The sequence below is a fragment of the Lucilia cuprina genome, chromosome 4 (genome assembly GCF_022045245.1).
Source record: "Lucilia cuprina isolate Lc7/37 chromosome 4, ASM2204524v1, whole genome shotgun sequence".
Classification (NCBI taxonomy): domain Eukaryota; kingdom Metazoa; phylum Arthropoda; class Insecta; order Diptera; family Calliphoridae; genus Lucilia; species Lucilia cuprina.
Genome location: NC_060952.1, coordinates 47,530,043 through 47,554,686, shown reverse-complemented (window position 1 = coordinate 47,554,686; position 24,644 = coordinate 47,530,043). Strand labels below are relative to the sequence as shown.

Sequence of the window (24,644 nt, the reverse complement as noted above, 5' to 3'; positions counted from 1 at the left end):
CAAAAAAAGTACCAAAATACAGTTTTTACCCGATTATTCCCTAATGGGGCCGAAATTGAAAAAAGTACCAGACACCTGTCCGCTTATTTCTTAAATGAACGACGATAAGCTTTAAACTATTTTTGTATCTTTTCTAGTTTAGGAGATATGAGGTTACCGATTTTACCCGTTTTCAACCTTTTTTACCCCCTAAACATTCGAATTTCCAAAAATCCCGTCTTAGTGGATCTATTTGGTGGGAGACCAACCCCCTGTCCAAATTTCAGCTCTTTAGCTTTAACCGTTTAGGCTGTGCGATGATGAATCAGTCAATCAGTCAGTCAGTAACGTTAGAATTTTATATATATATATAGATGACATAAACCAATTAATTCTCTAAATTTACTTATTTTATTTTTCTGTAAAGGTTTTGTAAATAAGTCAGCTACATTTGGTACGTAGGACAATACTCATAACTAATTATGTTTTCCTTTAATAAATCTTTCACAAAATAATATTTTAGTCTATATGTTTGCTTTTTGGATTAATTTTCTCTTCTTCTATTATCTTGAGGCAACTCTGGTTGTCTTCAAAAATGACAGGTTTTCATATTTCGATTTCAAATTCTCCTGGAAGTTGTATAATCCATAGCATTTCCTGCAATGCTTGTGCTAACGCCACAAATTCTGCTTCAGTAGATGATGGCGTAACATAAATTGTTTTTGACTTGCGTAACTAATTATTGCATCTACAAGTTTAAATAGGAACCCACTTGTAGTTAACTCAAGCTGAGGGAAACTGAAAAAAAACCACATGGGAAATAAAAATAGAAGGATGAAAGTTACGGTGCAGGGCCTAAATAACCCAGTACCGGCGGCAAATGTTAATCTACTCGCGAGTCACGTGTCGTCATCCTGCAATCGTGAGCAAAACACTACTATGGTGGTGAGTACCTTGGCCTCTGTGGCGGACAATGTGTCAAGTATACAGCCATACTTCGCTCAAAGGAACCTCAAGTCAGAATCCGCAGAGTTTGAGTCACAACGCCATGAAAGATATTCCAAAGACCACCACGTCGGCGAAAACAACCTCAAAGGTATGGGTACCTCAAAAGAATACCCGAAAAGCCATTCTAAGGATTCAAATCCTAAAAGTGAGGAGGAAATCACTCACTCGCCAAAAGACAGAACAGCAGTGCTGTCCAAAATAAGGAAAGTGTCGATTAAAACGACTACTTTTCATATGCAGTGCCATCAATGGCACCCACTGCATCAAAAGCCACTTCAGGTTACACGGAGTGGTCAAATCCAACAAGCGGGGAGGTGATCATTAACTCGCTAGAAGAAAATTTAAATGGATGACAATGACTGAGGTTATCCAAAGATAATATAATCCAACGCTCTGATGCCTAAAATTAACACAGGTAAGAAACATATAGCTTTAAGGTTTCTGGATCAAATCACGTAAATTTCCAACTTTTTCATGCTGATACAGGGTCTCCACCGAGAACATGTATTTTATATTACAAAAACTTATGTTTTCTCCTCTCAACACATCGGATGCAACGGTGCTGAAGCAAGGTCGTGGCAACATATACCTTGCATCTGTTTACCTGTCTTTCGATTCTCCGACACTATAACCAACGTCGGAGCTGATGAAACTGGTCGGAGAGGCACAAAGGAAAAATAAAAAAATTGTAATAGGTTGTGATGCCAACTCCCACCATGTAGCTTGGGATAGTACAAACACCAATCGCAGAGGACAAGCCCTCATAGATTTCCTTAACACTAAAGACTTTATCACATTGAACATAGGTAATAAATCTACCTTCGACAATAGAATCAGAGAAGAAGTATTTGATATAACTATATGTTCAGAAGAGCTTATAAATGATATTCAGGATTGGAGAGTTTTGGACGAGCACTTCTTTTCTGACCTTTGGTACGGTACGGTTCATCTGATATGATTAAAGGGGCAATCAAAAGCTAGGCTCCCTATAAAGCTGCAGGGCCGGATGGCATTTTCCCGACAATCTTACAGATATTTATTTACTTCATGCTTGAACATATACCGCCATTAAATGGCAGGATGCAAAGGTAATATTTATATCTAAGCCAGGGAAACATAGCTATGCGACACCTAAGTCTTATCGAGCTGTAAGTCTTACGTCATTCCTACTTAAAACCTAGAAACGATAGTATGGTTAAAAGCAGTATACCCGAGAAAGACCTAAAATTTAAGCAGCATTAAAACATATTTAAGGTATGAGGCGGCGCTCACAGCCGAACAGCTCTTTACCTGAGCTAAAAACATATGTGAGAGAATCCCATGAGACCTCTTGGAATAATTAAACTGTGGGTAACCACGAAAATCCTATGAGGTGACCCTAATGAATAATGGACACAGGATTACGTACACATTTATGCAAAATTGGACGTGCGGATTCAGACATATGTTGAGCATGTGGAGAGGACAATGAAACTCTGGAGCAATTTCTTTGCCACTGCCAGGCATTCGTCGAAGTTAGATCCAAATATGTTGGAAGTGCTCCAATATTTCGGTGACAAAAGCATCGATGCCACACATTAATGCATTCAGCTTCACATATCGCACTTAGCAACTGGATCGATGTACCAATCATTGTTTATTGAACTTACGCCAAAACAACTTCTCTTTACAGACGTTACAAAGGGACCTTAAAGGATCCAAGTAAAGACTTACTCTAGTCAGTAAGCAGTCTGCATAACCTAACCTACGCCAAAACAAACATTCTTATTTTTATCATTTGTAGCTATTTTAGCACGATTTTCACTTGATTTTGATTTTTGCTTATTTACAATACAATTGTATTTAAGTTTTATTACAAAGTGATGAAAATTTTTTTTCCATTTAACAGTCATTTCATAAAAATGATTTTAAGTAAAGTTATTAAAACTAAAGTATAATATTTAAATATAAATTGTTCATCAACACTCTTTTTACTCACAAATCGAGTAACGATGGAATTTTTTGTTTCACTCTTCTCGATGTGAGAACTTCTCACTAAAAGTTACAGAAACGGGGTACTAGTGACGGGTATACAAACTTATTAAATATTATAAGGGTACGTATTTTTTTAAGAACATTGCTTTTATTTTGTTATTATATATAGGTACTTATTTAGGAATTATTATAAAAGGCATTCAAGCAACGAAAAACGTCTTTATTGTATCCTTCCAAATATGGACGACCAGTCTTATAACCGCATTCAGTAAACAGGTCCATGTTCGATTCGTGGAACCAATAATTTTTTAAATCACCGTTTTCTCCAAGAGCCAATGTATTTAACTGAAAAATACCAAAATGAAAAGTGCGCCCATCTGTCTGAATACTTTGCACCACAATAGGTTTTGGTAAATTTTCTAAAGCAGATTCCTTTATAAATAAAAAACGATTTTAAACTTCTATACACAAAAAGATTGTCATACACAAAAAGATTGTCAAAGAAATTATACTTACTCCATATAACTGTTTAGCTCTTGCAGCAGCTACAGCAAAAGCTTTCAGCATTGTTCGACTCTGAAATTGTGTTGTTGTCACACCAACATCATGTAAATTACCAACAAATTCCTTGTTGAAAAATGTAACAATTGTGTGCGGATTTGAAGTGTTTATCCTTTTGCTAAGTGCTGTGAAAAACAATTATTATTACATTTTCTATTATTTAAAATAAGAAGTTCTCACGATAAAATGTTTCAGTTGTGTAAATATTTTTCTTTGGCAATGAAATTGTGTACTTTATGGGATATAAATCGGGTAATTCTCCATCATATTTAACTTTGATTTGTTCAATTGGTCTAGTGGATGTTATTAGTTTTTCAGCCGATACTTCGAATTGCAATAAATCGTCACCTTTTGGAATGGTAACCTTAAAATCAACTTGATCCAACAATTGGCGTCGTGAGGCAACAGATCGTCCCGATAATTTTTCGCATTCAGTAATCAATTTGTTAGTCAGCAGACGACTGAAATAAAATGTAATAATTAAAATATTTGCTAACTCGGTACGTATATTTTTTCTTCACACTAATATAACTGTTGAAAATTTTTTCGATATACCGTAACATAAAAAAATAATAGCACAGATCTTTACGATATTTTAATTTTGGACTATTTAAATGTTTAAGTGAGTTGGGGAGTTCAATTTTACAGATTAAAATAGTTTATATTTACTTTTTACGCTGGTGGGAAATTCCATAATCTCTTGGTAGATTAAATGCAGGTCTATCCAGTAATTTGACTTTTGGTAACTTTACTTGTTCCGCATCTAAAACATGTGATGCCATTATCAATTGATGAACATGGCGATCAACATTGCTAGGTAATTGTGTTTTCGTTATAGAATCTTCGATTGTTTTTGGAAAACCTTTTACTTCTATTGTTTTAGTTAGAACTTGAGCTTGCTGCAAACCCTCTAGTAAAACGTTAGCATTTCCATACATATGGCATTTCTGCTGGTGCCAATCTGGATGTGTTTCATCTTCTGGCAAAATTACTGGGTGATTTCCAATAATTTCAAAACTATAATTTTAGATGTTGTGGCATAAATAGTTTATTAATGTCAAATAATCCATGTCTTACCGTAGTTTTTCTACTTTTGGTTTGATAACATCTTCGACATCTTTCACCTGAATACCAAGTTTTTCTAATTCGCTAGCAGCACCGGTATCATTTGGTATGCGTTTTCCCTGTATTTGCCAATGTTTCTTAAATGTCCATCCCAAGTGTTGGGCATATAGTCTTGGAGAAAAACGCATTTCAACTCAAAACTAATTCAACAATTTTTAATAATCTTTTTCCGAATAAAGAAGAAAACAATTTTTAAGGTTATCTAATAATAGTGATTATACAGAACAGTGTTGCCATTATTACACTTTCATAAATTATTAAAATAGGCTAAATGATTTTTAGTTTAATTTAGTTGACAACAAAATTAATTATTTCTATATTTTCTATACCAAATACTCATACCCCTGCATTACACACATTTTAGAAGAGAAGCTTAACTAATTTAGATATCATTGAAAATCGATCGTCATACATTTGTAACAACATTAGGATAAAAATCTGATACAATGTATTTTTGGTTTCAAGTATTTAATTTTAAAAGTCTTGATTTTTCTTATATAATCAATGATTTATTCAAGCAGTTTCTACATTAAAAAAATTTCGCTCAAAATTTATGGTTTTGGCAGAAGATGTGCATATGAAGTAGTTACAATTTTTAAACGTCTTGTACCTATATACCAGTGCAAAATTACCTACATCAAAACCCAACATACCCGGGTATGTCATGAAATATATATGGCTATTTCACCTTTTTATATATTCAGTAATAAAAAAGCCAATTTGATCAAAATAATATTTTTGGTGTATTATTCAGAAAACTATTACAACTAATTTAATAAAACATGTATAAATATATTAAATAATTTTTGACCTCATACTATATTTTTTTTCTCCTTGTTTTACAAATTCAAACTTAAATATTTCTGTTTATAGAATAAAATTATTATATTCGGTATAATTTTACTTTACTAAGTCATATACAATAAATAATAAATTTCAACAAAATCGGTCCATATTTATAAATGTTACAGGATTTTTTAAACAAAAGTTGTTTTTTAGTTAATTTTTTTTCATAAGATACAAGAATATATATAATTCTAATAATAAAACATAACATTTATATTGAAAATTAATTTTTGTCCGATAACCGACATACAAATTTTTAATTCATGCCCGGGTATGTTGGGTAAAAATAGAAAATCGGTTTAAAAAATATATATCTAACAAATTTTTTGGATACGATATATAGATCTCGAGATTGATTACTTCAAATATGGAAAACATACCCGGGTAAGTGGGTATAGACAAACGTTTAAAAAATGATTACATCATTGTAAACACTGACCCAAAAACATCAAATGGTTTTTGAAACGAAAATTTATGTACATATCTACAATAATACATATATAAATATATTTTAAGTTAAAATATACCTATAATGTTTAATATAAATATTTCAAAACTATATATTACAAAACAACCAACAATTTTTTTCAAATATTTTCAGAAAAATTAATAAAGCAATTAATAAAATATTATCTATCCATTAAAACGAAGCAATTGTTGTTATAAATAAAATTGAAAAAAACAATAAGTTATATTTTTGTAATAAACTCTTTTGTTATATTAAAACTATGTATTTAGTACTTTTTTGTTCTTTTGTAGAACATTTTAGCACTGATTTTAAAGTTTTGCCAAATTTTGACATTAATTTTCTGGCAACACTGATACATAGTTGTAAAATGTATGCAGTTGTAATATTTTGTAGTAAATTTAACACAATAAAAGCGACAGGCGAAATAAGAAAAATTAAAATCTTAGATACAAATTCGGCATTAAAATATGCCGAATTAAAGGATGGAAGTTCGTTCCGATATTCATACCTTTAGCATATTGGAAGCAGAAGAGAATTGATAGAGATATTTTATCGGTAAAAGTCTTGGATAGAAATAAGTATATGAAAATTAATCTTTCATAATGCACATATCCGATATGTTGAATATTTTTATTTTGTTTCTACATACCATTCGCCATAGCGGAATTAAATAGTACGTATTATGTACGTTTTTTATTGAACATTTCCATTTGCACCGAAATTTGATTGAGAATTGTAAATTCAAATATATAAATATTCAAGTATGTACATACATACAGTGAATCAATTAAGTAATTTGCCTATGTAACATTTTATAAATATGGAGAAAAAACTTTATGTGAACAATTATTTTTAGCAAAATAAAGCAATTTGTTTGTTGTATTTTTTTAAGGAATATCTTATATTTTAATTTTATACCATAAAAAGTAAAATCGTTATATTAATTAACGAGATCTTTGATAAAATGTGAACGTATTGTTAATTTTATGGGTCAATAAAGTATTTAGCTTTTTAATTTTTTTGTTAATTTTTTTAATATTGCTGCATTATTTTATAAAATTTAATATTTTTATTCCTCCTATATATTGGAATAACAATTTTTAAATATTTTAGTAGTGGAACGACTAAATTTGGACATTTCTTAACCGATTTATTATCCTATATACCTATCAGAATTTATCAATATTTGACTTAACATGAAATCTATTGTTTCTTTCATTAAATTTCGAAAATAAAAAGTAATTTTGAATTGGATACATGATATATTAGATAATCAATGGATTTGGAGCTAGAACAAATGTTTTGTGAGGTATAAATCTATATATTATAACAAAAATAATCCGGGTTTTTGGTCATTTTGTATTGTTAAACAAAAACTACATTACGGAAACTTCATCTATTTGGGGAGTATTGTGTAAATTTTATTTAGCATTGTATAATATTGATTCTTATTCAATAAATCTAACACTAAGTACCATCCTAGCCACTCTAAGTATGGGTACATCACCATATACCACTATAGAACTACTAAATGCTAAAATCTTGATTTTCAACCTCATATTTAAAATTGTTTATTTTATAAATAAGATACAGTAGGCGTATTAGGATCTGGATAGTTATTCTTGATTTAGGTTCTAAATATATATAAGTGTATGTATTAGGTGAAAAATATTGCTTTTGTTGTCGTTACGGTATGATAACCACCTCTATTTTAAAATATCTAAATTAGGTATTTTTTCTGTACTACACGACAGTTCACTTTACATTGGTTCTAAGCAACCTAAGGTCTGTTTAGAGGTCCAAATTTAAACATAGCGTTCCTCCAAGTTCGTATATAGATTTTGAAAAAGATAAATAAGGAGTCCAATAGTTTTCCTTGGATACAAGTCGCCTCCCTTTGCCAGTTAAAGATTTTGGAAGAGCACTCAGTGCGTTTTTTTCTAATAATTATTTGGATTATTTTATCTATTACTCTATTTTATATTTTTTAATGTTATTGATTAAACATTTCATAATTATATTTTATTGATTTATACTTGTTCTAGAAATCTAAACTAATTTTTTACATCGAAATTTCCTCATTATATACTTTAAACATTTTAAGGCAAATAACGTCTCATTTTCACCCAATGAAGATATGATTTCTGCAAATTGCAATTGAAAAATACTAAACACTCTTCCTTTTAACAATAAATTCCAAAAATAATAAAAAAATAATTTGAAAAACCCAATGAAATTAACCAGAATTCTCAATATGCAAAATACTTTATTGACATGCAAATTCTGATTAAAAATAATAAAATGCATCAACAAATGCACCAAAATTTGTATTTTAATATTTTTTCTAATTTTTCCCATTTTACACAATCTCTATTTATAATTGGAAAACTTATATTTATTTTTATCTGCTTTTTTTCGAATTTTATTTATGAACAAAAAACAAAATTCACTTAAAAAAGGTAGGCAAAAAACTTAGTTGATTAACTGTATGTATGTATGCTACTAAAACAACAATTATTGGATTTTAATGGACGAAAATCAAAGGAAATAACATTTTAATGAATTATAAGTACAAATAGAATATGAAAAACTGAGTCCATAATCTAACATGAAGTCATTAAAGGACATAAATTAAGATTAATTCCATTTCAAAATAAAATGCAGCGTGTTCGATATAAAATCTATTTTCCAACACCCACACAAAACGACTAAATTATTATATAAAGAGAATCTTTTAAATCACTAAAAAAAACGATATAAAAAAAATCAGAATTCTGTGCTTAAATCCCATTGCATTTTATTTAACAAACAAAACATGAAAATATTATTATTAATTTATTTTATAAAAAATTTAAAAACATCTTTCTTTTCAATACAAAGTGGTTGCGGCCATCAATTTAATATTTCATTTCATCCTTGGCAAACCAATAATTTACAATAAAATATACGGGATTTCTTACACCTAAAAAAATATAGAAATACTTCCCACATTATTTACTACATATTTGCTTACAATCGGAGCGGACATGGAATTGTTAAGTCAGGAAGTATTTCCCTGCTGTTTGGAGTTGCTTTACAATAGCAGAAAAGAATATATTTAAGGGAATTTTAGTAGCAAATAAAACAACTTATATCTATAAAACTTTAGTCTTAATATAATCAAGCTTACAATCATCATTACTAATATCAACGCATTCTGTATATGTTGTTTTCGTGCACTTCCGAGTGTTCCCCCTTAAAGTGCACCTCTATATTAAAATCAAGATCACGGTTGTTGCGCTCGTTGGGCTTCATTTTAAATGTGCCCTTAATTTCTTCGCCTTTCTTTACTGTCAAGTATTCATCCAAATAAAAGACAGTCTGCTTCCAATGTGTGTATGTGGCCTCAGGCGAAGTGCTGAAGCCGAGACGTTTATGGCACTTTGTAAATTCAATATTGAAGTATGTAACTAGAGCTTGCACAAAGTCATTGCGTTTAATAATCAAACTAAACGGAGATACAAATTCCAAGTCAGACTTCTTTACCGTATACAAATCGACTTCCTTAATGAGATACGACGTGGACACCACCTGTTTTGGATCGACTACATCGACCAACGGCTCGGTTACAGCAACTTTGCGAATACAACTCATATCGAAGCCATAAACATCATCCCACCAATTAATTTTCTCATCCTTATACTGCCGATCTTCAATAGCAGTGATATAAAGTGTGCCGCGATCTGGAAACATCATGCCGTCAGATTTTAGCCACTTGTCACGAGCAAACAATACTGTATCCAACATGGACTCATAAAACAGACAGTATCTAAAGTAATATGTACATAATTATTTTTATTTGATGAAATATGTATAATTAATATCTAACTACTACTAACCCCATCCACTCCGATATGATAATGTCCACCTTCTCAATACCATTTGGTAACTCAATATCCTCAATTTTGCCCTTAACCACTTTAATAACATCATTCAAATTGTTATCAATGACCACTTGGCGGGCATATTCGACAATATTTGAACAATCCACAGCAATAACAGTAGACGCACCGGCCTTGGCTGCAAACATCGACAGAATCCCAGTACCGCAGCCCACATCCAATACCACCTCAAAGGTAAAAATTCACCTTCAGGAAATATTCTTTAGTCACCAATCTATTTAAGACTTACCTTTCCCCTAAAAAGGTGCTTATTGTGATACATAGCATTGCGGTATGTGATGGTTCGGACTTCATCTTTCAACATCTCCTCGTGTATACCAAAATGAGCGTACGAATCAAAGTAGTAATCACGGGAAGTCATTTCCTCAGCCGTTGCTACCTTTCCTTCGCCATCGGTGGCTGACTTTTTTATTACATTATTCACCGATTCGTTGGTATTATTGGTGGACTGCATAATAATATCCTCAGACTACATAAACACACCGCAAAAAGCAGAAGAAAAAAGCGTGTGTGAGAAAGGAAGCTAAACAAGATGCTGCCAAAAAGCACACATTCAACTTTTTGAAACCAACAAAAAAACACTTACCATTTTCTCTTGCAATTATTTCTATATAAAAGGAAGTGACTTTAAAATATCAGATAGCTGCTTACGAATAGAATTTTCTTTAAGATTAAACAAAACTTATTTTCACGTTCTGCAAATCTATCTTCTTCTATTCAGTTCAGTTGATTTCAGTTCAGAGACCGCGCGGTGTTCAGAAACCTTTGCTGACAAACATAAATGACGGCTGACACTCTAAATTTCGTCTACGGCTTACAATCGCCGGTAAGCCGACAAAGTGTTCGGCTATGTTTTTATATTCACCAGCAAAAAAAATGGGGGTATATTAATTTGTTATTCCGTTTGTAACACATTATTGGTCATAGACTCTCAAAAGTAGGTCCTTCCACCTATTGAAAGCGCGATAGAGTCTAAACGGAAAGAACTAGAGAGTTAAATATACACACTGTTTAACATGCATTGTCGTGTCGAAGTTAACAAAATATTATAATAAATAACAACGTATACCCTTAGCCCAATATTCATAAAGAAATTTTTATTTTATAAGCGATTTATAAATCAAATTTCGTATGGAAATTTTGTTTTATGAACCTTTTATAAAATAAAGTGCTGTTTATGAATAAGGGAGTTAAACTATAAACAAAAATCGTTTAGGTTTCAAAAAGAGATCTTAGAAAATATAAGCTTTCAAATTATTAAAGGAGTTAGGTTTTCACAGGTAGCCGATTTCGGCTTTACTTGGGTCCATGTTGATCCCTTTGTAAAAGGTTAGGTATTAAAAGAGTTGGGGACAGTAAAAAAAAATACAGAAACACTAATTTGTATACCCTACGCGAAAATGCTGGGGACGGCACGGTCTATGCGGGACCAGTAGGCGTTGAGCCTGTTGCTCCATCCCGATCTCAGTTGTGCCGGAGCAACTCTTGTGGGGCGGTAGGAGACCTACTAGAACGACATTCATGCGGTAGCTTCAAACCGCGGTATTGATGATGTCTCAATGAATGTCGTTTAAAGGTGCTGTATACGAATTCCGGTCTAAGGGATTCTGCACATACCTTCGTATGATCACCTCGCATACACGAAGGACCTTGCTGACATGCCTCGGGGGAGCATCCAATTGTGTGATGTTAAAGTTGGGATGACTCCTCTGATGACATCACAGTCAGCATGACATTATGTTCCTTGACTCGGAGGACCTTCGTTTCCTCGTGTAGGTGCTCTGATGTTATTTGCATGTAGCCATAATTGACCACTGACCGGCCCTAGGTAACCAACAAGGTCTGTTTGTCCATTCCCCATGTGCTGGCGGCTAGCGCTTTTCTGAAGGGGACCTCATATGGGGAACCTCAATTCATATGAGAATTGAAAAATTAACAAATACAAATATTACTAATATAAAAATACAATCAAGATACCAAGTATATTGTACATAACAATTTAATTCAACACTTTCCCTTGTTATGTGATGTTTTAATTGAACTTGAGTAGAAATTTGTTGAATTTCAAGTTCTCTTTCACTGACTTTTTTGTAAGAAACTTACTTATACCGAATTTCATCGCCATATACAAATTGGATAGAAATGAGTTATGACCGTTTAAGCTGATTTCAATTTATATAGTATACGAATTTTTTCTCTAAGTATATCATATTTGACTATATTATACGAAACACAAAAATTAGAATCGAATGTTTTTTTTTTTTTTTTTTGATAAAAATTGTTTTAAGGGGTAACTATCAACCGAATGAATATATTTTTGAACCATTTGGTCCACAATTTTTGGGCATTTGTACCATCTTTTCATATAATATCATTAAAATTACGATTTTGACCATATTTGCCATTTTTTTCTCTTTTTCCAGAGATAAAACCAAAATTTAATATTGGGATTTAATAGATTCCTTTAGTTATCAAAAAATAATAATCTTTGTTATAAGGATTTGTTTTTACACATTCCATGATATATTTTTGGTATCGTTCTTCTGTTTCTAATTATTTTATCTGGATCTTAAGTCTCTTTACGTACCATTAGGATCGATGTTTCCCGACAAAGTTGGCTAGTACTTATATATAATTGTAGATATTAGAATTAATATATTTTAAATTTTCAAGACATCGTAACGGTGTAAAACTCCAAACATGCCTTAACAAAACGTCATCCTATACAGTATATTTTAGTTTTTATTACTCATAACCAAGGAAACCAAAATATGCAAATGCATGTTTTTTGTGGTGCGTCGTATGGACTCATGGATAAGATATTTATACGTTTCAGACCAATTTAAGAATTTTGGCATCGATTTGTTAGAGCATATTTTTGCATATTTTACCCATAAGAGCATAATTTTGCATGATTTTACTTTTTTAGCATATTTAAGGCATATTTTTGAGTTTTTAGAGCATATTTTACTCTTTTTGTGCATATTTTGATGTTTTCGCTTTTTTTCGTTTTTGTAAATTTTCAAAACTTTATTTAAAAAAAATAAATTTAATTTTTTTATTTTTAATTTTTCAGCCTATTTTACAATTTTGAAAAAAAAATCGTTTGTAGAACTTAAAAACTGCAAAAAATACATTACTCTCACGAAAACCAATGTTATAGTTTTTTGTTCAATAAAGCATTACATTTTAAATCAGACATAAAACCTATTTCTTTTGATTTCATGAGACCAATCTATTTTTATAGTTTCAAAAACTAATTATTGGAATTTATGGCAACACCGATTAAAATGTCAGTTTAGAAGCTATGAATACAATTGGTAGAAATGTGTCAAACTTTGTCGTTTGAAATATGTTTTTTGGGGTCCAAATGGTTTCATGTTATTTATTGGTTATCTGAACGTAAAACGGAATTCTATTAAACTAGTTCTTCAAACTATGAGATGAATCAATTATCTGACATATGAAATATGACACTAAACATTTATTATTTCATTACAATTTCTGTCTTTTTGAGCTTCTCAATGTTAAAAAATAATGAAAAATTTTATTTTTAGAGCATATTTTTTAAATTTTAAGAGCATATTTTGAGTTTTTTACGGCATATTTAAAGCGCTTAAAACACTTTTTTTAGAGCATGTTTTCGGTTTCCCTGCTCATAACATTCACGATTATGTTGCCCATTACAACAACACTGTATGTAAAAAATTTTGGGCTTATTTTGATCATAGTAGATAATATTTAAACAGATATCAATATTTTTGAGTTAGACCATAATGATATGGTGTCATTCAGCCTAGAGGCCATTGGTTATAAAAAGAATGATTCCACTATATTGAATGGCGTTTCTTCGAGGCATGCTTTGGAGTTATAAACTTCCACAATATATTGAAAACATAAAATGTATAACAATATATAGAAGACAAGTTTCCCCGAAAATTTTTGACTCTAGTATTATAAAAATGGACTTAAGTTCCAATAAATTAAATTAGCGATAGAAGAATGATTAAATACAGATTCTTGTAATAAAAAATATTATTTTTAGATACCCCAAGGGGTATATTGAATTCCAATAACAAATTTGGGTTTTATCTCTGGGAAAAATACAAATATTGCCAAAAACCGTAATTTTAATGATATTACATAAAAATATGGTACAAATGCCCCAAAATTGTGGACCAAATGCTCCAAAAATATATCCATTCGGTTGATAGTTACCCCTTAAAACAATTTTTAGCAAAAAAACATTCGATTCTAATTTTTGTGTTTCGTATAATATAGTCAAATATGAAATACAGAAAAAATTCGTATACTTTTGTTAGCTAATTTTATGAACTTTTTTTAAATAAAGCTAAATTAATTTAAGTAAATGTGAATTTTTAAAAAGCGTGATATCAAAGCTAAGGACTGTCTAGAGAATTTAACAAATTAATTTATTAATTTTGCATACAAAATATGTTATTAAATTTGGCTTCTTTTCATATTATACCTAAATTCGAATACTTTTGAGAGACACTGTATATATATTGCTGTGGGTCAATGTCAAATATTTAAATGTGTTACAAACAATGTTTGAAATCAATTCATAATAGGGAGAGATTCATTGTATAGAAGTTCACTATAGAGAAGTTCGATTGTATTTTGTTTTTGACTTAGTTGTGAAATTACATTCAAAAATTTATTTCCATTCGGAAAAAGTAAAAAAGTTGATTTTTCATAAATCGAAAAAAGTAGAAAAATAGACTTTTCATAAATCACAAAAAGTTGAAAAATCGACTTTTGCGATTCGAAAATCAACATTTCAAAAATTATAATTAAATTATAATTGAAGGGCTTATTGCAGTAACTCGATAAGCCACCCACCATCGCAATTAGATTTTTTGTGCTTTTTGATTTGCTAGATTTTTAGCGTTATATGGTAATTTGGCGATATAAGGGTCATGCTTCTTTTTATATCCTTCACCTTCGTGAGAAGGGTATATATAAGTTTGTCATTCCGTTTGTAATTTCTATAATATAATTTTCTGATCCTATAAAGTATATATATTCTGGACCCTTATAGATGGCGGAGTCGACTAAGCCATGTCCGTCTGTCTGTTGAAATCAGTTTTAAGAGGACCCAAGATATCGGCGAGATCCGAAACTTTAATAATTCTGTTAGACATGCTTTCGAGAAGGTCGCTATCAGCAAAATCGGTCTATAAATAACGGAGATATGAGCAAAAATCCGAGACAACCTCTGAAAATTTCATCAAAAAAGACATATTTTTTCCATGCTTTGTTAAAAAAGCAACAACAATACTGTGAATTGGGAAAAGATGTGCGTGTGTAGATGTATTTGGTTTTATTCAGATGTGTATTTTGTTTTGTATGTTTGGATGCCGTTGGCTTCATTGAGTTATGTTTTTGCTTTTGTTTTCTATTTGTGAATTCTGTTCGTATATTTGGATGTAGGTTGGTTTTATTGCGTTGTTTATTTTGTTTTTCGTTAAGTATGTTTAGAGTCTGTTTTAATTGCCTTGTGTATTTTGTTTTTTATTTCGTTTAGCGTTGTTGTTGTTCATTTTGTTTTGTTTTTGGTGTAATTTTAATGTAGTCGGGAAAAATTTAAAATTTATAAAACTAATATGTTTAAATTACACTGTTCTATTTAAACTATTTGTAAGAAATTTTATTTCATTAAATCGATATTTTTCACTTTATAAGAAAGTCCTTTATAATGATGAAGATAAAAGCGGAATTGATAATTTTTTTATGTTGTTGTAATAAAACAAGATAAGACAAGAGACAAAATCTCGACAGATATAATTTTTTGAAATTAAAGTGGCTTACCATGTTACGGCATAAAAATAATTTCATTTATAATTATATTGTTTTGTTTAAAAATTAAATTTTATATTGCAAAAAAATCGTATATAAATTTCAAACTGTATGCATAATATAAAGTCATACTAAATTACTAAAGAAATTTACAGGAACCTTTTTTTAAGCAGTGGAAATTTATAAAATCCATGCAAGAAATCGGACGGAACATTGATTTGAAATTTTAATCTGAATATTAAGTGCAAAACCCAAACCAATACAATGTCTTTTGTCATTATATTTACAATATTTTTTGCTTATACCAAATCATACCACAGGACCTGTTTTTGCTGTAAAAAAATTAAGCTGTATTTATCCAAATTTATACTCATATACATAAAAAGTAACTAAAAATATACCGAAATATAAATGTCATATTGAAAATAAAATGTAAATTTTTTGTAGCAAGAACATGATAAGCCACTTTAAAAATGTACTAGAGCTTGGTTTTTAAAAATAAAATATATTTAAATATTTCTAGCCAGTAACTTTATAAGCCACAATTTTTTTTTTGCTAAAACAGTGCTTTCCACTGTATTTATGATGTTCATATATTGGCATCCGATAGCTATCGACCTTATATGATTATTTAGCGTGTTTAAAGTACAAATTTAAGAATTCCTATTTTTGAGTATTTTTTAAACTTTAGTGTCGATTTACTCAAAATATTATTTTTGTGGCATACCGAGTTACTGCAATAAGAACTTCAATTATATAAATTGGTCATTGTTAAACCAATTAGTTATTAATTAAACTTTAACGATTTATAGAACCCCAACGGTAGCTCTAGTTTACAACCATTATCACAAATACAACTCTGAAGAGTAGGGTTTTTACTATTACTATTTTGGCGGGTGACGCGCTTCCAATGCGTCGCTGCTGCAACGTCAAACATGCTTTGTTGAAGCGCCGGCAGCGTCAACATGATTGCACCAAGCCATCAAACATGTGTATTTTAAATGAGAATTGCTGTTGACGACCTTTCTTTCGACTGCGAAAAATATTCTGCTGTTAGAATTTGATCCCGCCAAATCAGTTGTGTGCAAAAAACATAAAACACAGACATACTATTTTGTAAATAAAATATATTTTAAACTCTCATTATTCCATGAGAAGGCAAAGTTGTTGGTTGTTTTTGTTTTTGTAATTAATATTTGCAAATATAATTTATTAGTACATTTTAAAATATTTTTACTAAGAAAACATGGATGGTTTTGATGAAGCTGGCATTTTTTTCTCCGATAATCTATTGGGCGATGGACAGCAGGGCCAAGATGGAAATCAAATTAATATGCAAGCTGTTAAAAAGAAATACAAGGAATTTCTTCGCACATTTAACGAAGATAATTTTTTTTATAAATATCGGTAAGTGATTAAATTTAAGATAACTTCTCAATGAATATGTATATATTTCTAATTTGAAATGCAGTGATACTTTAAAAAGAAACTATCTTAACGGACGGTATTTTTTGGAAGTGGAAATGGAAGATTTGGCCGGCTTTGATGAAACATTAGCGGACAAACTTAACAAACAGCCAACTGAACATTTGCAAATATTTGAAGAAGCTGCCAAAGAAGTGGCAGATGAAATAACTGCACCTAGACCAGAAGCGGAAGAAAATATGCACGATATTCAGATATTATTGATGTCTAATGCTAATCCCACAAATGTGCGTGATTTAAAATCGGATTGCGTTTCAAAATTGGTGAAAATTGCCGGTATTATAGTTTCTGCTTCAGGCATAAAAGCCAAAGCAACTAAAATGTCTATCATGTGCCGTTCTTGTCATACTGTCATTCCTAACCTTAAGGTCAATCCCGGACTTGAGGGATATGCTTTGCCTAGAAAATGTAATACTGATCAAGCGGGTCGTCCCAAGTGTCCGTTAGATCCTTTCTTTATTATGCCTGATAAATGTAAATGTGTGGATTTTCAAACTTTGAAACTACAAGAGTTGCCTGATTATGTACCTCAGGGTGAAATCCCTAGACATTTGCAGCTGTTTTGTGATCGTTCATTGTGTGAACGTGTGGTGCCTGGAAATCGAGTTCTTATACAAGGCATCTATTCAATCCGCAAAGTCGGAAAGCCTTCGCGTCAAGATGGTCGTGAAAAAGCAGTCGTTGGTGTTAGAGCGCCTTATATGCGTGTTGTTGGAATCACTGTCGACACAGAAGGCTCGGGTGCAATATCTCGATATAGTAATATCACTAATGAGGAGGAGGAAACCTTCCGTCGAATGGCTGCATCGCCAGATATATACGAACGTTTATCCAAATCTCTAGCTCCAAGTATTTTTGGCTCCGAAGATATAAAAAAGGCTATAACATGTATGCTTTTTGGTGGTTCACGTAAACGTCTTCCTGATGGACTTTGTCGCCGTGGTGATATAAACGTTTTATTGTTGGGTGACCCTGGTACTGCAAAGTCTCAATTGTTAAAGTTTGTGGAAAAAGTTGCTCCAATAGGTGTTTATACTTCGGGAAAGGGTTCGAGCGCTGCTGGTTTGACAGCTTCTGTAATGAAAGATCCTTCAACGGTATGTTATAAATTCATTTGTTTAATTTTATTTTAACTTTTAACTTATGAAGTGAAATTGTTTAACGTATATGAAAAGGTGGTGTAAATTATACATCCGATTTTTATACCCTTTACCTTCGTGAGAAGGGTATACATATATAAGTTTGTCATTCCGTTTGTAATTTCTATAATATAATTTTCCGACCCTTTAAAGTATATATATTCTGGATCCTTATAGATAGCGAAGTCAATTAAGCCATGTCTGTCTGTCTGTTGAAATCGTTATTTAAAACCAGCAAAATCGGTCGGTAAATAACGGAGATATAGGCAAAAATTCGAGACAACCTCTAAAAATTTCATAAAAAACTGTCATATTTTTTTCATACTTTGTTAAATAAGCAAAAATAACACTGTATATTAGAAAAAGACGTACGCGTATGTGTAAATGTCATTGGGTTTTCAGCTGTGTATGTCGTTTTGTATGTTTGGATGCTGTTGGCGTCATTGAGTTGTGTATTTTGTTTTTGTGAATTCTGTTCCTATATTTGGATGTATGTTGGTTTTTATTGCGTTGTTTTTTTGTTTTTCTGTGTTTTTCTTTATGAGTGTTTAGATGTCTATTGGTTTGGATACCCCAGCTAGCACTTGGAAGATTGTTGGGTGATTAATCAGTAAACTGAGTCATTTTTGACTCCTTTTGAAGACCTAAAAGTCATTAATAAGTTGAACGCTTAAAAAATGACTCGAAAATTATCTCCATATATGATTGAAAACTGAATATTTGAAAAACAATAACAAAGTGTATTGCAATCATAAATTGATCATTCTGGTGTTTGAAATATGATGGTTTTAAAAACTTATTTTGTGGTCATATTTCAAGCAGTTGGAGGATCTCAAATAGTTTTGGGGCTCGGAAAGGACTCTTTTGGAAGAGTTAGCAAAACATTTTGTGTAGCCTAAAATGAGTTGATATAATTCTCATTTCGCTTATAAAATTAAATGTATAAGTATTAGAATTTGTGTGATATTTATAAAGTCGATTTTCTGTCAAGGAAATTGAAATATTATGCTTTAATTATAATAATTTTATATGTTTAATTATCTTCTACGGAAGATAGTTGGGCGATTAATCACTAAACTAAGTAAGTCTTAAATAATGTTTAAAATCTGAATTATTTAAAAAAAAAAAAAAAAAAAAAAAAAACAATAACAAAATGTATACCAATCATAAATAGGTCATCCAGGTGTTTAAAATATGATTGCTTAAAAATTTAGTTGGTAGTTAAATTTCGCACAGTCGGAAGATCAAAAACTGTTTTCTGTTGTATTGTATTTGTCTGTAACAAACATAAAAATTACTCAGAAAAGACTCAAAAATTACTATAATATGATTCGGAAATAACTCAAAAACGATCAGTTCTTTGGCTCATTAATGACTCAAAAAAGATTAAAAAATGAGTCATAATTGATCAGAAGTGGGGCTCATAAATGACTCATTTAGAAGAGTCGCGGGTAGGGTACCATATTCTCCCGACGAATGTATCATTTATGATCAGAAAATGAGCGCATATATGATCATTTTAATCGTACAGAAGAGTCATAAAAGACTCGAATGTGATCAAAATTTTCAAAAAATGGGGCCTTGTGTATTATGTTTTTTATTTCGTTTAGCGCTGTTGTTCATTTTGTTTTGCTTTTGGTGCAATATTAATGCAGTCGGAAAAAATTATAAAACTAATATGTTTAAAATACACTATGGTGAAGGGTATATAAGATTCGGCACAGCCGAATATATGTTTTATGTATAATTTTTAATGTGTGTGTAATAATATTAAAATGTTATAGGTACTAATGTTATTCGAATTTGATTGCTTCTAAAAGAATTATTAACAAAAAAAAGAATAAAATTTAACATTTATTTAAAAACAAAAGTATTTTTTTGCAAGCCTCTTTTTCACAAACCAAAAGAATAAAAAAGAGAGTGTAAAAATTACACGTCGATGGATTTGAATAATTTAAAATCGAAATATAAAGAATAATAAGAAGTTGGACATGACATTGTTTTAGAACAATTACATTTCATTCTCTTCACAAAGAAGCTCAGTGTAAATTCAACACACTTGTGAGTCTCAATTCTTTCATAATGTTTCAAAACTTTTTCGAGAAAATACCATGTTAATATATATCACAAACTTTTGACTGTTAATTTTTGTGTATTGAAATTAAAATTATTATTTTTTGTTAAAATTGTTTTTAATTTTGGTATTGAAAATTAAAAAAAAAAAAAAAATAAATACTAATTTTTTTTTTCCAAAAAAGAGGTTAAAATTCCGATAAATATATTTTCGGTGACTTTTATGATTTTTTAGATTAAAATCGATTAATTCTGCGTGTAATTGGCGTGATTTTATGAAGAATATATATTCAACTATGTTTGCTGATGTTTTCTTGTTTAAGATTTTGTTTTTCAGCATTTGAATTTCTATTATTTTTTATACAAAATTCGCTTATTTAGTACTATCTACAAAATATGGAAACAGATTAGTAGATAATAGACTTTGTTAGCATTTTTTTCATGAATATTGCAGAAAGAAGTAATAATTAAAAAAATCAGTCATGTACAAATTAATACATTCTATGAACTTTTAATATTTTGAATGAAAATAGTTTGGGAAAAAATCATGTTTGATACAATTTATTACAAAATTTATTCAAGTTATGATTTTTTTCTGTGAAGATATGTTCTCATATTATTATATACAAATAAATTTAATAAAATGGCGGTGTAGTCGTGTAAAAACATTATTGATTCCAGAGGAAATAGGCAATGACATGGTTGTCGACTTACAGATTGTATAACAAATTGTTAAAGAGTCCTTGCAAGGACTTTTTAAAAGACCTTGCATATAAGGTATTTTCAGAGTTTTTGAATTTCTGCATATTTGTGGATAATCAGCCAATACATGCCATTCAAAGCCGTTGTCGGAAAGACATTAAGTTCTAGAGGCTACGATACTGAAATTCTAAATAAAATCTTAACAAAAATAACTGATGTTAGATGAAATTCCTTACTAAGTTTTTTTATTTTAACTTAAAATGAATTTCTCTTTTTGTTTTAAGCACTTTCTTTGCCATTGGTCGACATTCAAGTATCCAAATATCTTTGAAGTGATGTTATTCTGGAAATAATTTTCCTCATTAACAGTGATAAAATACAATTTGTAACTCCTTAAGGGGTTTTTACTTTACAATATGATCTTTGTATTAATATCTAAGTTTTATTATTATACAAAACCAAATTTGTTGTAATTTTTTTTTTGAAAAATATTATTTTGTTATTTTAAATTTTAAATGTATTACGAAGAGAACTATGGTGAAAAATAAAAGAAAATTAATTTACAAATTTAAATCCAAAAGAATGCTAAACATAAATTGTGTATTTTGGAAAAAAATAGAAAAATATTAAAAACTTAGCTACAATACTACAATACATTAAATAATAATTTGTATTTATACAATATTACATAATGTAAAGTACCTTTTTAGGTATCGAAATCGGTTTAACGATTCATATGTCCGTTTGTCTATCTGTTTAAATGTTAAAATAGGTTTTTAGCGGACCCGTGAATTATGTACATTTAAGAAATATATAATGGCATTTTGTATTAGGTCTAAAGCCAAATGTGAGAGAATGTTAGTAAAAACTCCAGCTCGTCTCAAATATGGATTTCATGACACCAATTGAAATTAGAATCAATTTAAAATTTTTGAAACCGATTCGAACCTGAATGGAGTTTGCCTTTTTACCTTTTTATTTTAAACTTGTTAATTTTTAGCACTGCTATTCTTATTATAACAGAAATATTCAATCTTAATTATTTAATTAATTTTCAGCGCAATTTTGTTATGGAAGGTGGAGCTATGGTATTAGCAGATGGAGGTGTGGTTTGTATTGATGAATTTGATAAAATGCGTGAAGATGATCGTGTCGCGATTCACGAAGCCATGGAACAACAGACCATATCGATTGCCAAAGCTGGCATTACTACCACTTTGAACTCCCGATGCTCTGTATTGGCAGCAGCAAATTCTATTTTTGGTCGTTGGGATGATACAAAAGGAGAGGAAAATATTGACTTTATGCCAACTATTTTATCTCGTTTCGACATGATATTCATTGTAAAAGATGTTCACGATGAATCTCGAGATATAACAATGGCAAAGCACATTATAAATGTACATCTATCGTCCAATAGATCAGCGCCTGTTGAGCAGGCCGAGGGTGAAATTTCATTAGCTCTCTTTAAGAAGTACATTCATTATTGCCGTACTCATTGTGGTCCACGGTTAAGTGAGGATGCTGGTGAAAAACTAAAAAGTCGTTATGTCCTTATGCGCAGTGGTGCCGGGCAACAGGAAAAAGCAGCCGATAAACGTCTAAGTATTCCGATAACTGTTCGTCAGTTAGAGGCCATTATTCGTATTTCGGAATCACTGGCTAAAATGCGTCTTCTCCCATTTGCTAACGATGAACATGTTAATGAGTCGTTACGACTTTTCCAAGTTTCAACATTGGATGCTGCGATGACTGGTAGTCTGGCCGGAGCTGAAGGATTTACCACTGAAGAAGATCAAGAAACTTTAAATCGTATTGAAAAACAATTAAAAAGAAGATTTGCTATTGGTTCCCAGGTATCGGAACAGAATGTTATACAGGTAATATATATATAATATACTAATTGTTTCAGTTGTAATTTCACAGTATTGTTTTTATAATATTAGGATTTCCTGCGTCAAAAGTACGAGGAACGTACCATTCTTAAAGTAATACATACCATGATTCGACGTGGAGAGTTACAACATCGCATGCAACGGAAAATGTTGTATCGTTTATGTTAATTTTATAAGTTTATTGTTTTTTCAAAGTTATTAATTATCAAATATCCATAAATACATACAATTTTTAAATATGAACTAACAGTTTTTTATTCCATTTTCAACTATTTAAAAACAAAAATTGTAATATTATGGTACGTTCAGATTGACGAAAAGTCGTAGCCACTATTTTTTGTGAATTTATTCTACCTGTTTTTTGTAATTGGAAATAATATCGAAACAAATAATAAAGACGTTCTAAACTGATGTCGTCATAGATATATAATGTTACTGCAAATAAATATATGTTTAGAGTATATCGAAATGTCGATTTTTGAGGGGATACATCATTTACGTCAAATATTTGATAGAAGCTCTGATGTCACACAACCTGTGTTCATTTTTGTTATATTTGAGACAATTTAAGGCGAAATTCGTTATATTCACCTCTATTCTACATTTCAATTCGAAATATTATACTTTTTCTACTTTGGTATTCTGCATTTAGATTAGAAGCTTTTTCACTAAAATAACAACTTACAAACACGTTTTTACGTTCGTAATGCAGAATACTACGCAATCGTAAAGCAAAAATCTAACGACTTCCCTCATAGTGTGTAGTCAGCTTTAAGGGTAATATTTTTGTTCTTTCTTTTATTGTTATATATGTAAATATATGTAAATTCCTTTCCCAATTTTAATAGGCCCATATTGACCCCTACTTCCCCATGATCCCTCTTGTAGAAAATCAGTTTTTTTATCAACAATAAGTAAAAATATTCCGGAATAATGTAAAAAACAAATTAAATGCTTTAATTTTTAAAAAAATTTAACATAATGATTAATGTAGGTTATCTTATGGTCGGCCATGCCCGAAAATACATTCATACTTGTTAAATTTAAATTTTAACTTTGTAATGTATTTGTAAAAAATTTTTCTATATGAGGAACCATTTGAATGGATTTAAAAGCGACAACCCAAGGTGTATCAATCATAAATTATTATCTAGGATAGAAGGAAGATCATGCGCCATAAGGGCACATCTGCCAATGCGAATAACTTGAAACCCGAGTAATCGATTTTATCGCATTATCAAATTTTGTTTTGGTTTATCGATTATCTATCATCCCTGAAAGATTGAAACATTAACTTTACATACGATGGGAGGCAGACATGATTAATAGTTTTTCAAAGGGCTGTGAAAATATTTTACTGTGTGAACTTTTTGTGCTAACTTTTTTAGTTTTTGTGATAGAATAAATATATTGGTCAGTATTAGAACGTCAATAATAGTGAACAATAAGACAATAATATTTTCGATAATATAATTTAAAACCCGAAAAAATTGAAACTAAACCCCAGAACTGCCCGTGGGGCACATGCGCCAAATATATGTAATGCTTGTGATGTAGAACAAAATTTGGTTAAAATATAGAAAAAATCTGTAATAATTTGTTTTAATTTTTATATCCTTCACCTTCG

General features: G+C 30.5%; 3 protein-coding genes and 1 long non-coding RNA gene across 6 annotated transcripts; 2 read left to right on the top strand and 2 right to left on the bottom strand.

Annotated features, from left to right (window-relative positions):
- Nucleotides 1-334: 334 nt before the first annotated feature.
- LOC124419542 lies at nucleotides 335-1,504 on the top strand. 3 transcript variants are annotated; one of them, XR_006940680.1, is made up of 3 exons: nucleotides 335-433; nucleotides 582-1,402; nucleotides 1,474-1,504. It is a non-coding gene; the product is annotated as an uncharacterized LOC124419542 (long non-coding RNA). The 3 variants fall into 3 exon arrangements; XR_006940679.1 differs by having other exon boundaries at nucleotides 336-433; nucleotides 553-1,402; XR_006940678.1 differs by lacking the exon at nucleotides 335-433 and having other exon boundaries at nucleotides 445-1,402.
- Nucleotides 1,505-3,087: 1,583 nt separating this feature from the next.
- On the bottom strand, nucleotides 3,088-4,880 carry LOC111688497 (39S ribosomal protein L37, mitochondrial). The gene is made up of 5 exons (XM_023451018.2): nucleotides 4,600-4,880; nucleotides 4,192-4,539; nucleotides 3,703-3,983; nucleotides 3,478-3,647; nucleotides 3,088-3,393 (listed from the first exon to the last, which is right to left on the bottom strand). The coding sequence occupies exons 1-5, from the start codon at nucleotides 4,773-4,775 to the stop codon at nucleotides 3,139-3,141; spliced, it is 1,230 nt and encodes a 409-aa protein (XP_023306786.2). The 5' UTR covers nucleotides 4,776-4,880; the 3' UTR covers nucleotides 3,088-3,138.
- Nucleotides 4,881-8,734: 3,854 nt separating this feature from the next.
- Nucleotides 8,735-10,665, bottom strand: LOC111688498 (protein arginine N-methyltransferase 1). The gene is made up of 4 exons (XM_023451019.2): nucleotides 10,490-10,665; nucleotides 10,133-10,372; nucleotides 9,841-10,070; nucleotides 8,735-9,770 (listed from the first exon to the last, which is right to left on the bottom strand). The coding sequence occupies exons 1-4, from the start codon at nucleotides 10,490-10,492 to the stop codon at nucleotides 9,149-9,151; spliced, it is 1,095 nt and encodes a 364-aa protein (XP_023306787.1). The 5' UTR covers nucleotides 10,493-10,665; the 3' UTR covers nucleotides 8,735-9,148.
- Nucleotides 10,666-16,431: 5,766 nt separating this feature from the next.
- On the top strand, nucleotides 16,432-23,260 carry LOC111688496 (DNA replication licensing factor Mcm5). The gene is made up of 4 exons (XM_023451017.2): nucleotides 16,432-17,130; nucleotides 17,195-18,305; nucleotides 22,181-23,002; nucleotides 23,069-23,260. The coding sequence occupies exons 1-4, from the start codon at nucleotides 16,970-16,972 to the stop codon at nucleotides 23,183-23,185; spliced, it is 2,211 nt and encodes a 736-aa protein (XP_023306785.2). The 5' UTR covers nucleotides 16,432-16,969; the 3' UTR covers nucleotides 23,186-23,260.
- Nucleotides 23,261-24,644: the final 1,384 nt, after the last annotated feature.

Coding starts and splice junctions, on each gene's coding strand:
- LOC111688497 (XM_023451018.2), bottom strand. CDS start 4,775: ATGCGTTTTTCTCCAAGACTATATGCCCAACACTTGGGATGGACATTT. Junction 3,984..4,191: donor ATTTCCCACCAGCGTAAAAA/GTAAATATAAAC, acceptor ATTTTATTTCAG/TCGTCTGCTGACTAACAAAT. Junction 3,648..3,702: donor CACAACTGAAACATTTTATC/GTGAGAACTTCT, acceptor TGTTTTTCACAG/CACTTAGCAAAAGGATAAAC.
- LOC111688498 (XM_023451019.2), bottom strand. Junction 10,071..10,132: donor AGCACCTTTTTAGGGGAAAG/GTAAGTCTTAAA, acceptor TTTACCTTTGAG/GTGGTATTGGATGTGGGCTG. Junction 9,771..9,840: donor ATCATATCGGAGTGGATGGG/GTTAGTAGTAGT, acceptor ATATTACTTTAG/ATACTGTCTGTTTTATGAGT.
- LOC111688496 (XM_023451017.2), top strand. CDS start 16,970: ATGGATGGTTTTGATGAAGCTGGCATTTTTTTCTCCGATAATCTATTG. Junction 17,131..17,194: donor AATTTTTTTTATAAATATCG/GTAAGTGATTAA, acceptor TTTGAAATGCAG/TGATACTTTAAAAAGAAACT. Junction 18,306..22,180: donor TAATGAAAGATCCTTCAACG/GTATGTTATAAA, acceptor ATTAATTTTCAG/CGCAATTTTGTTATGGAAGG.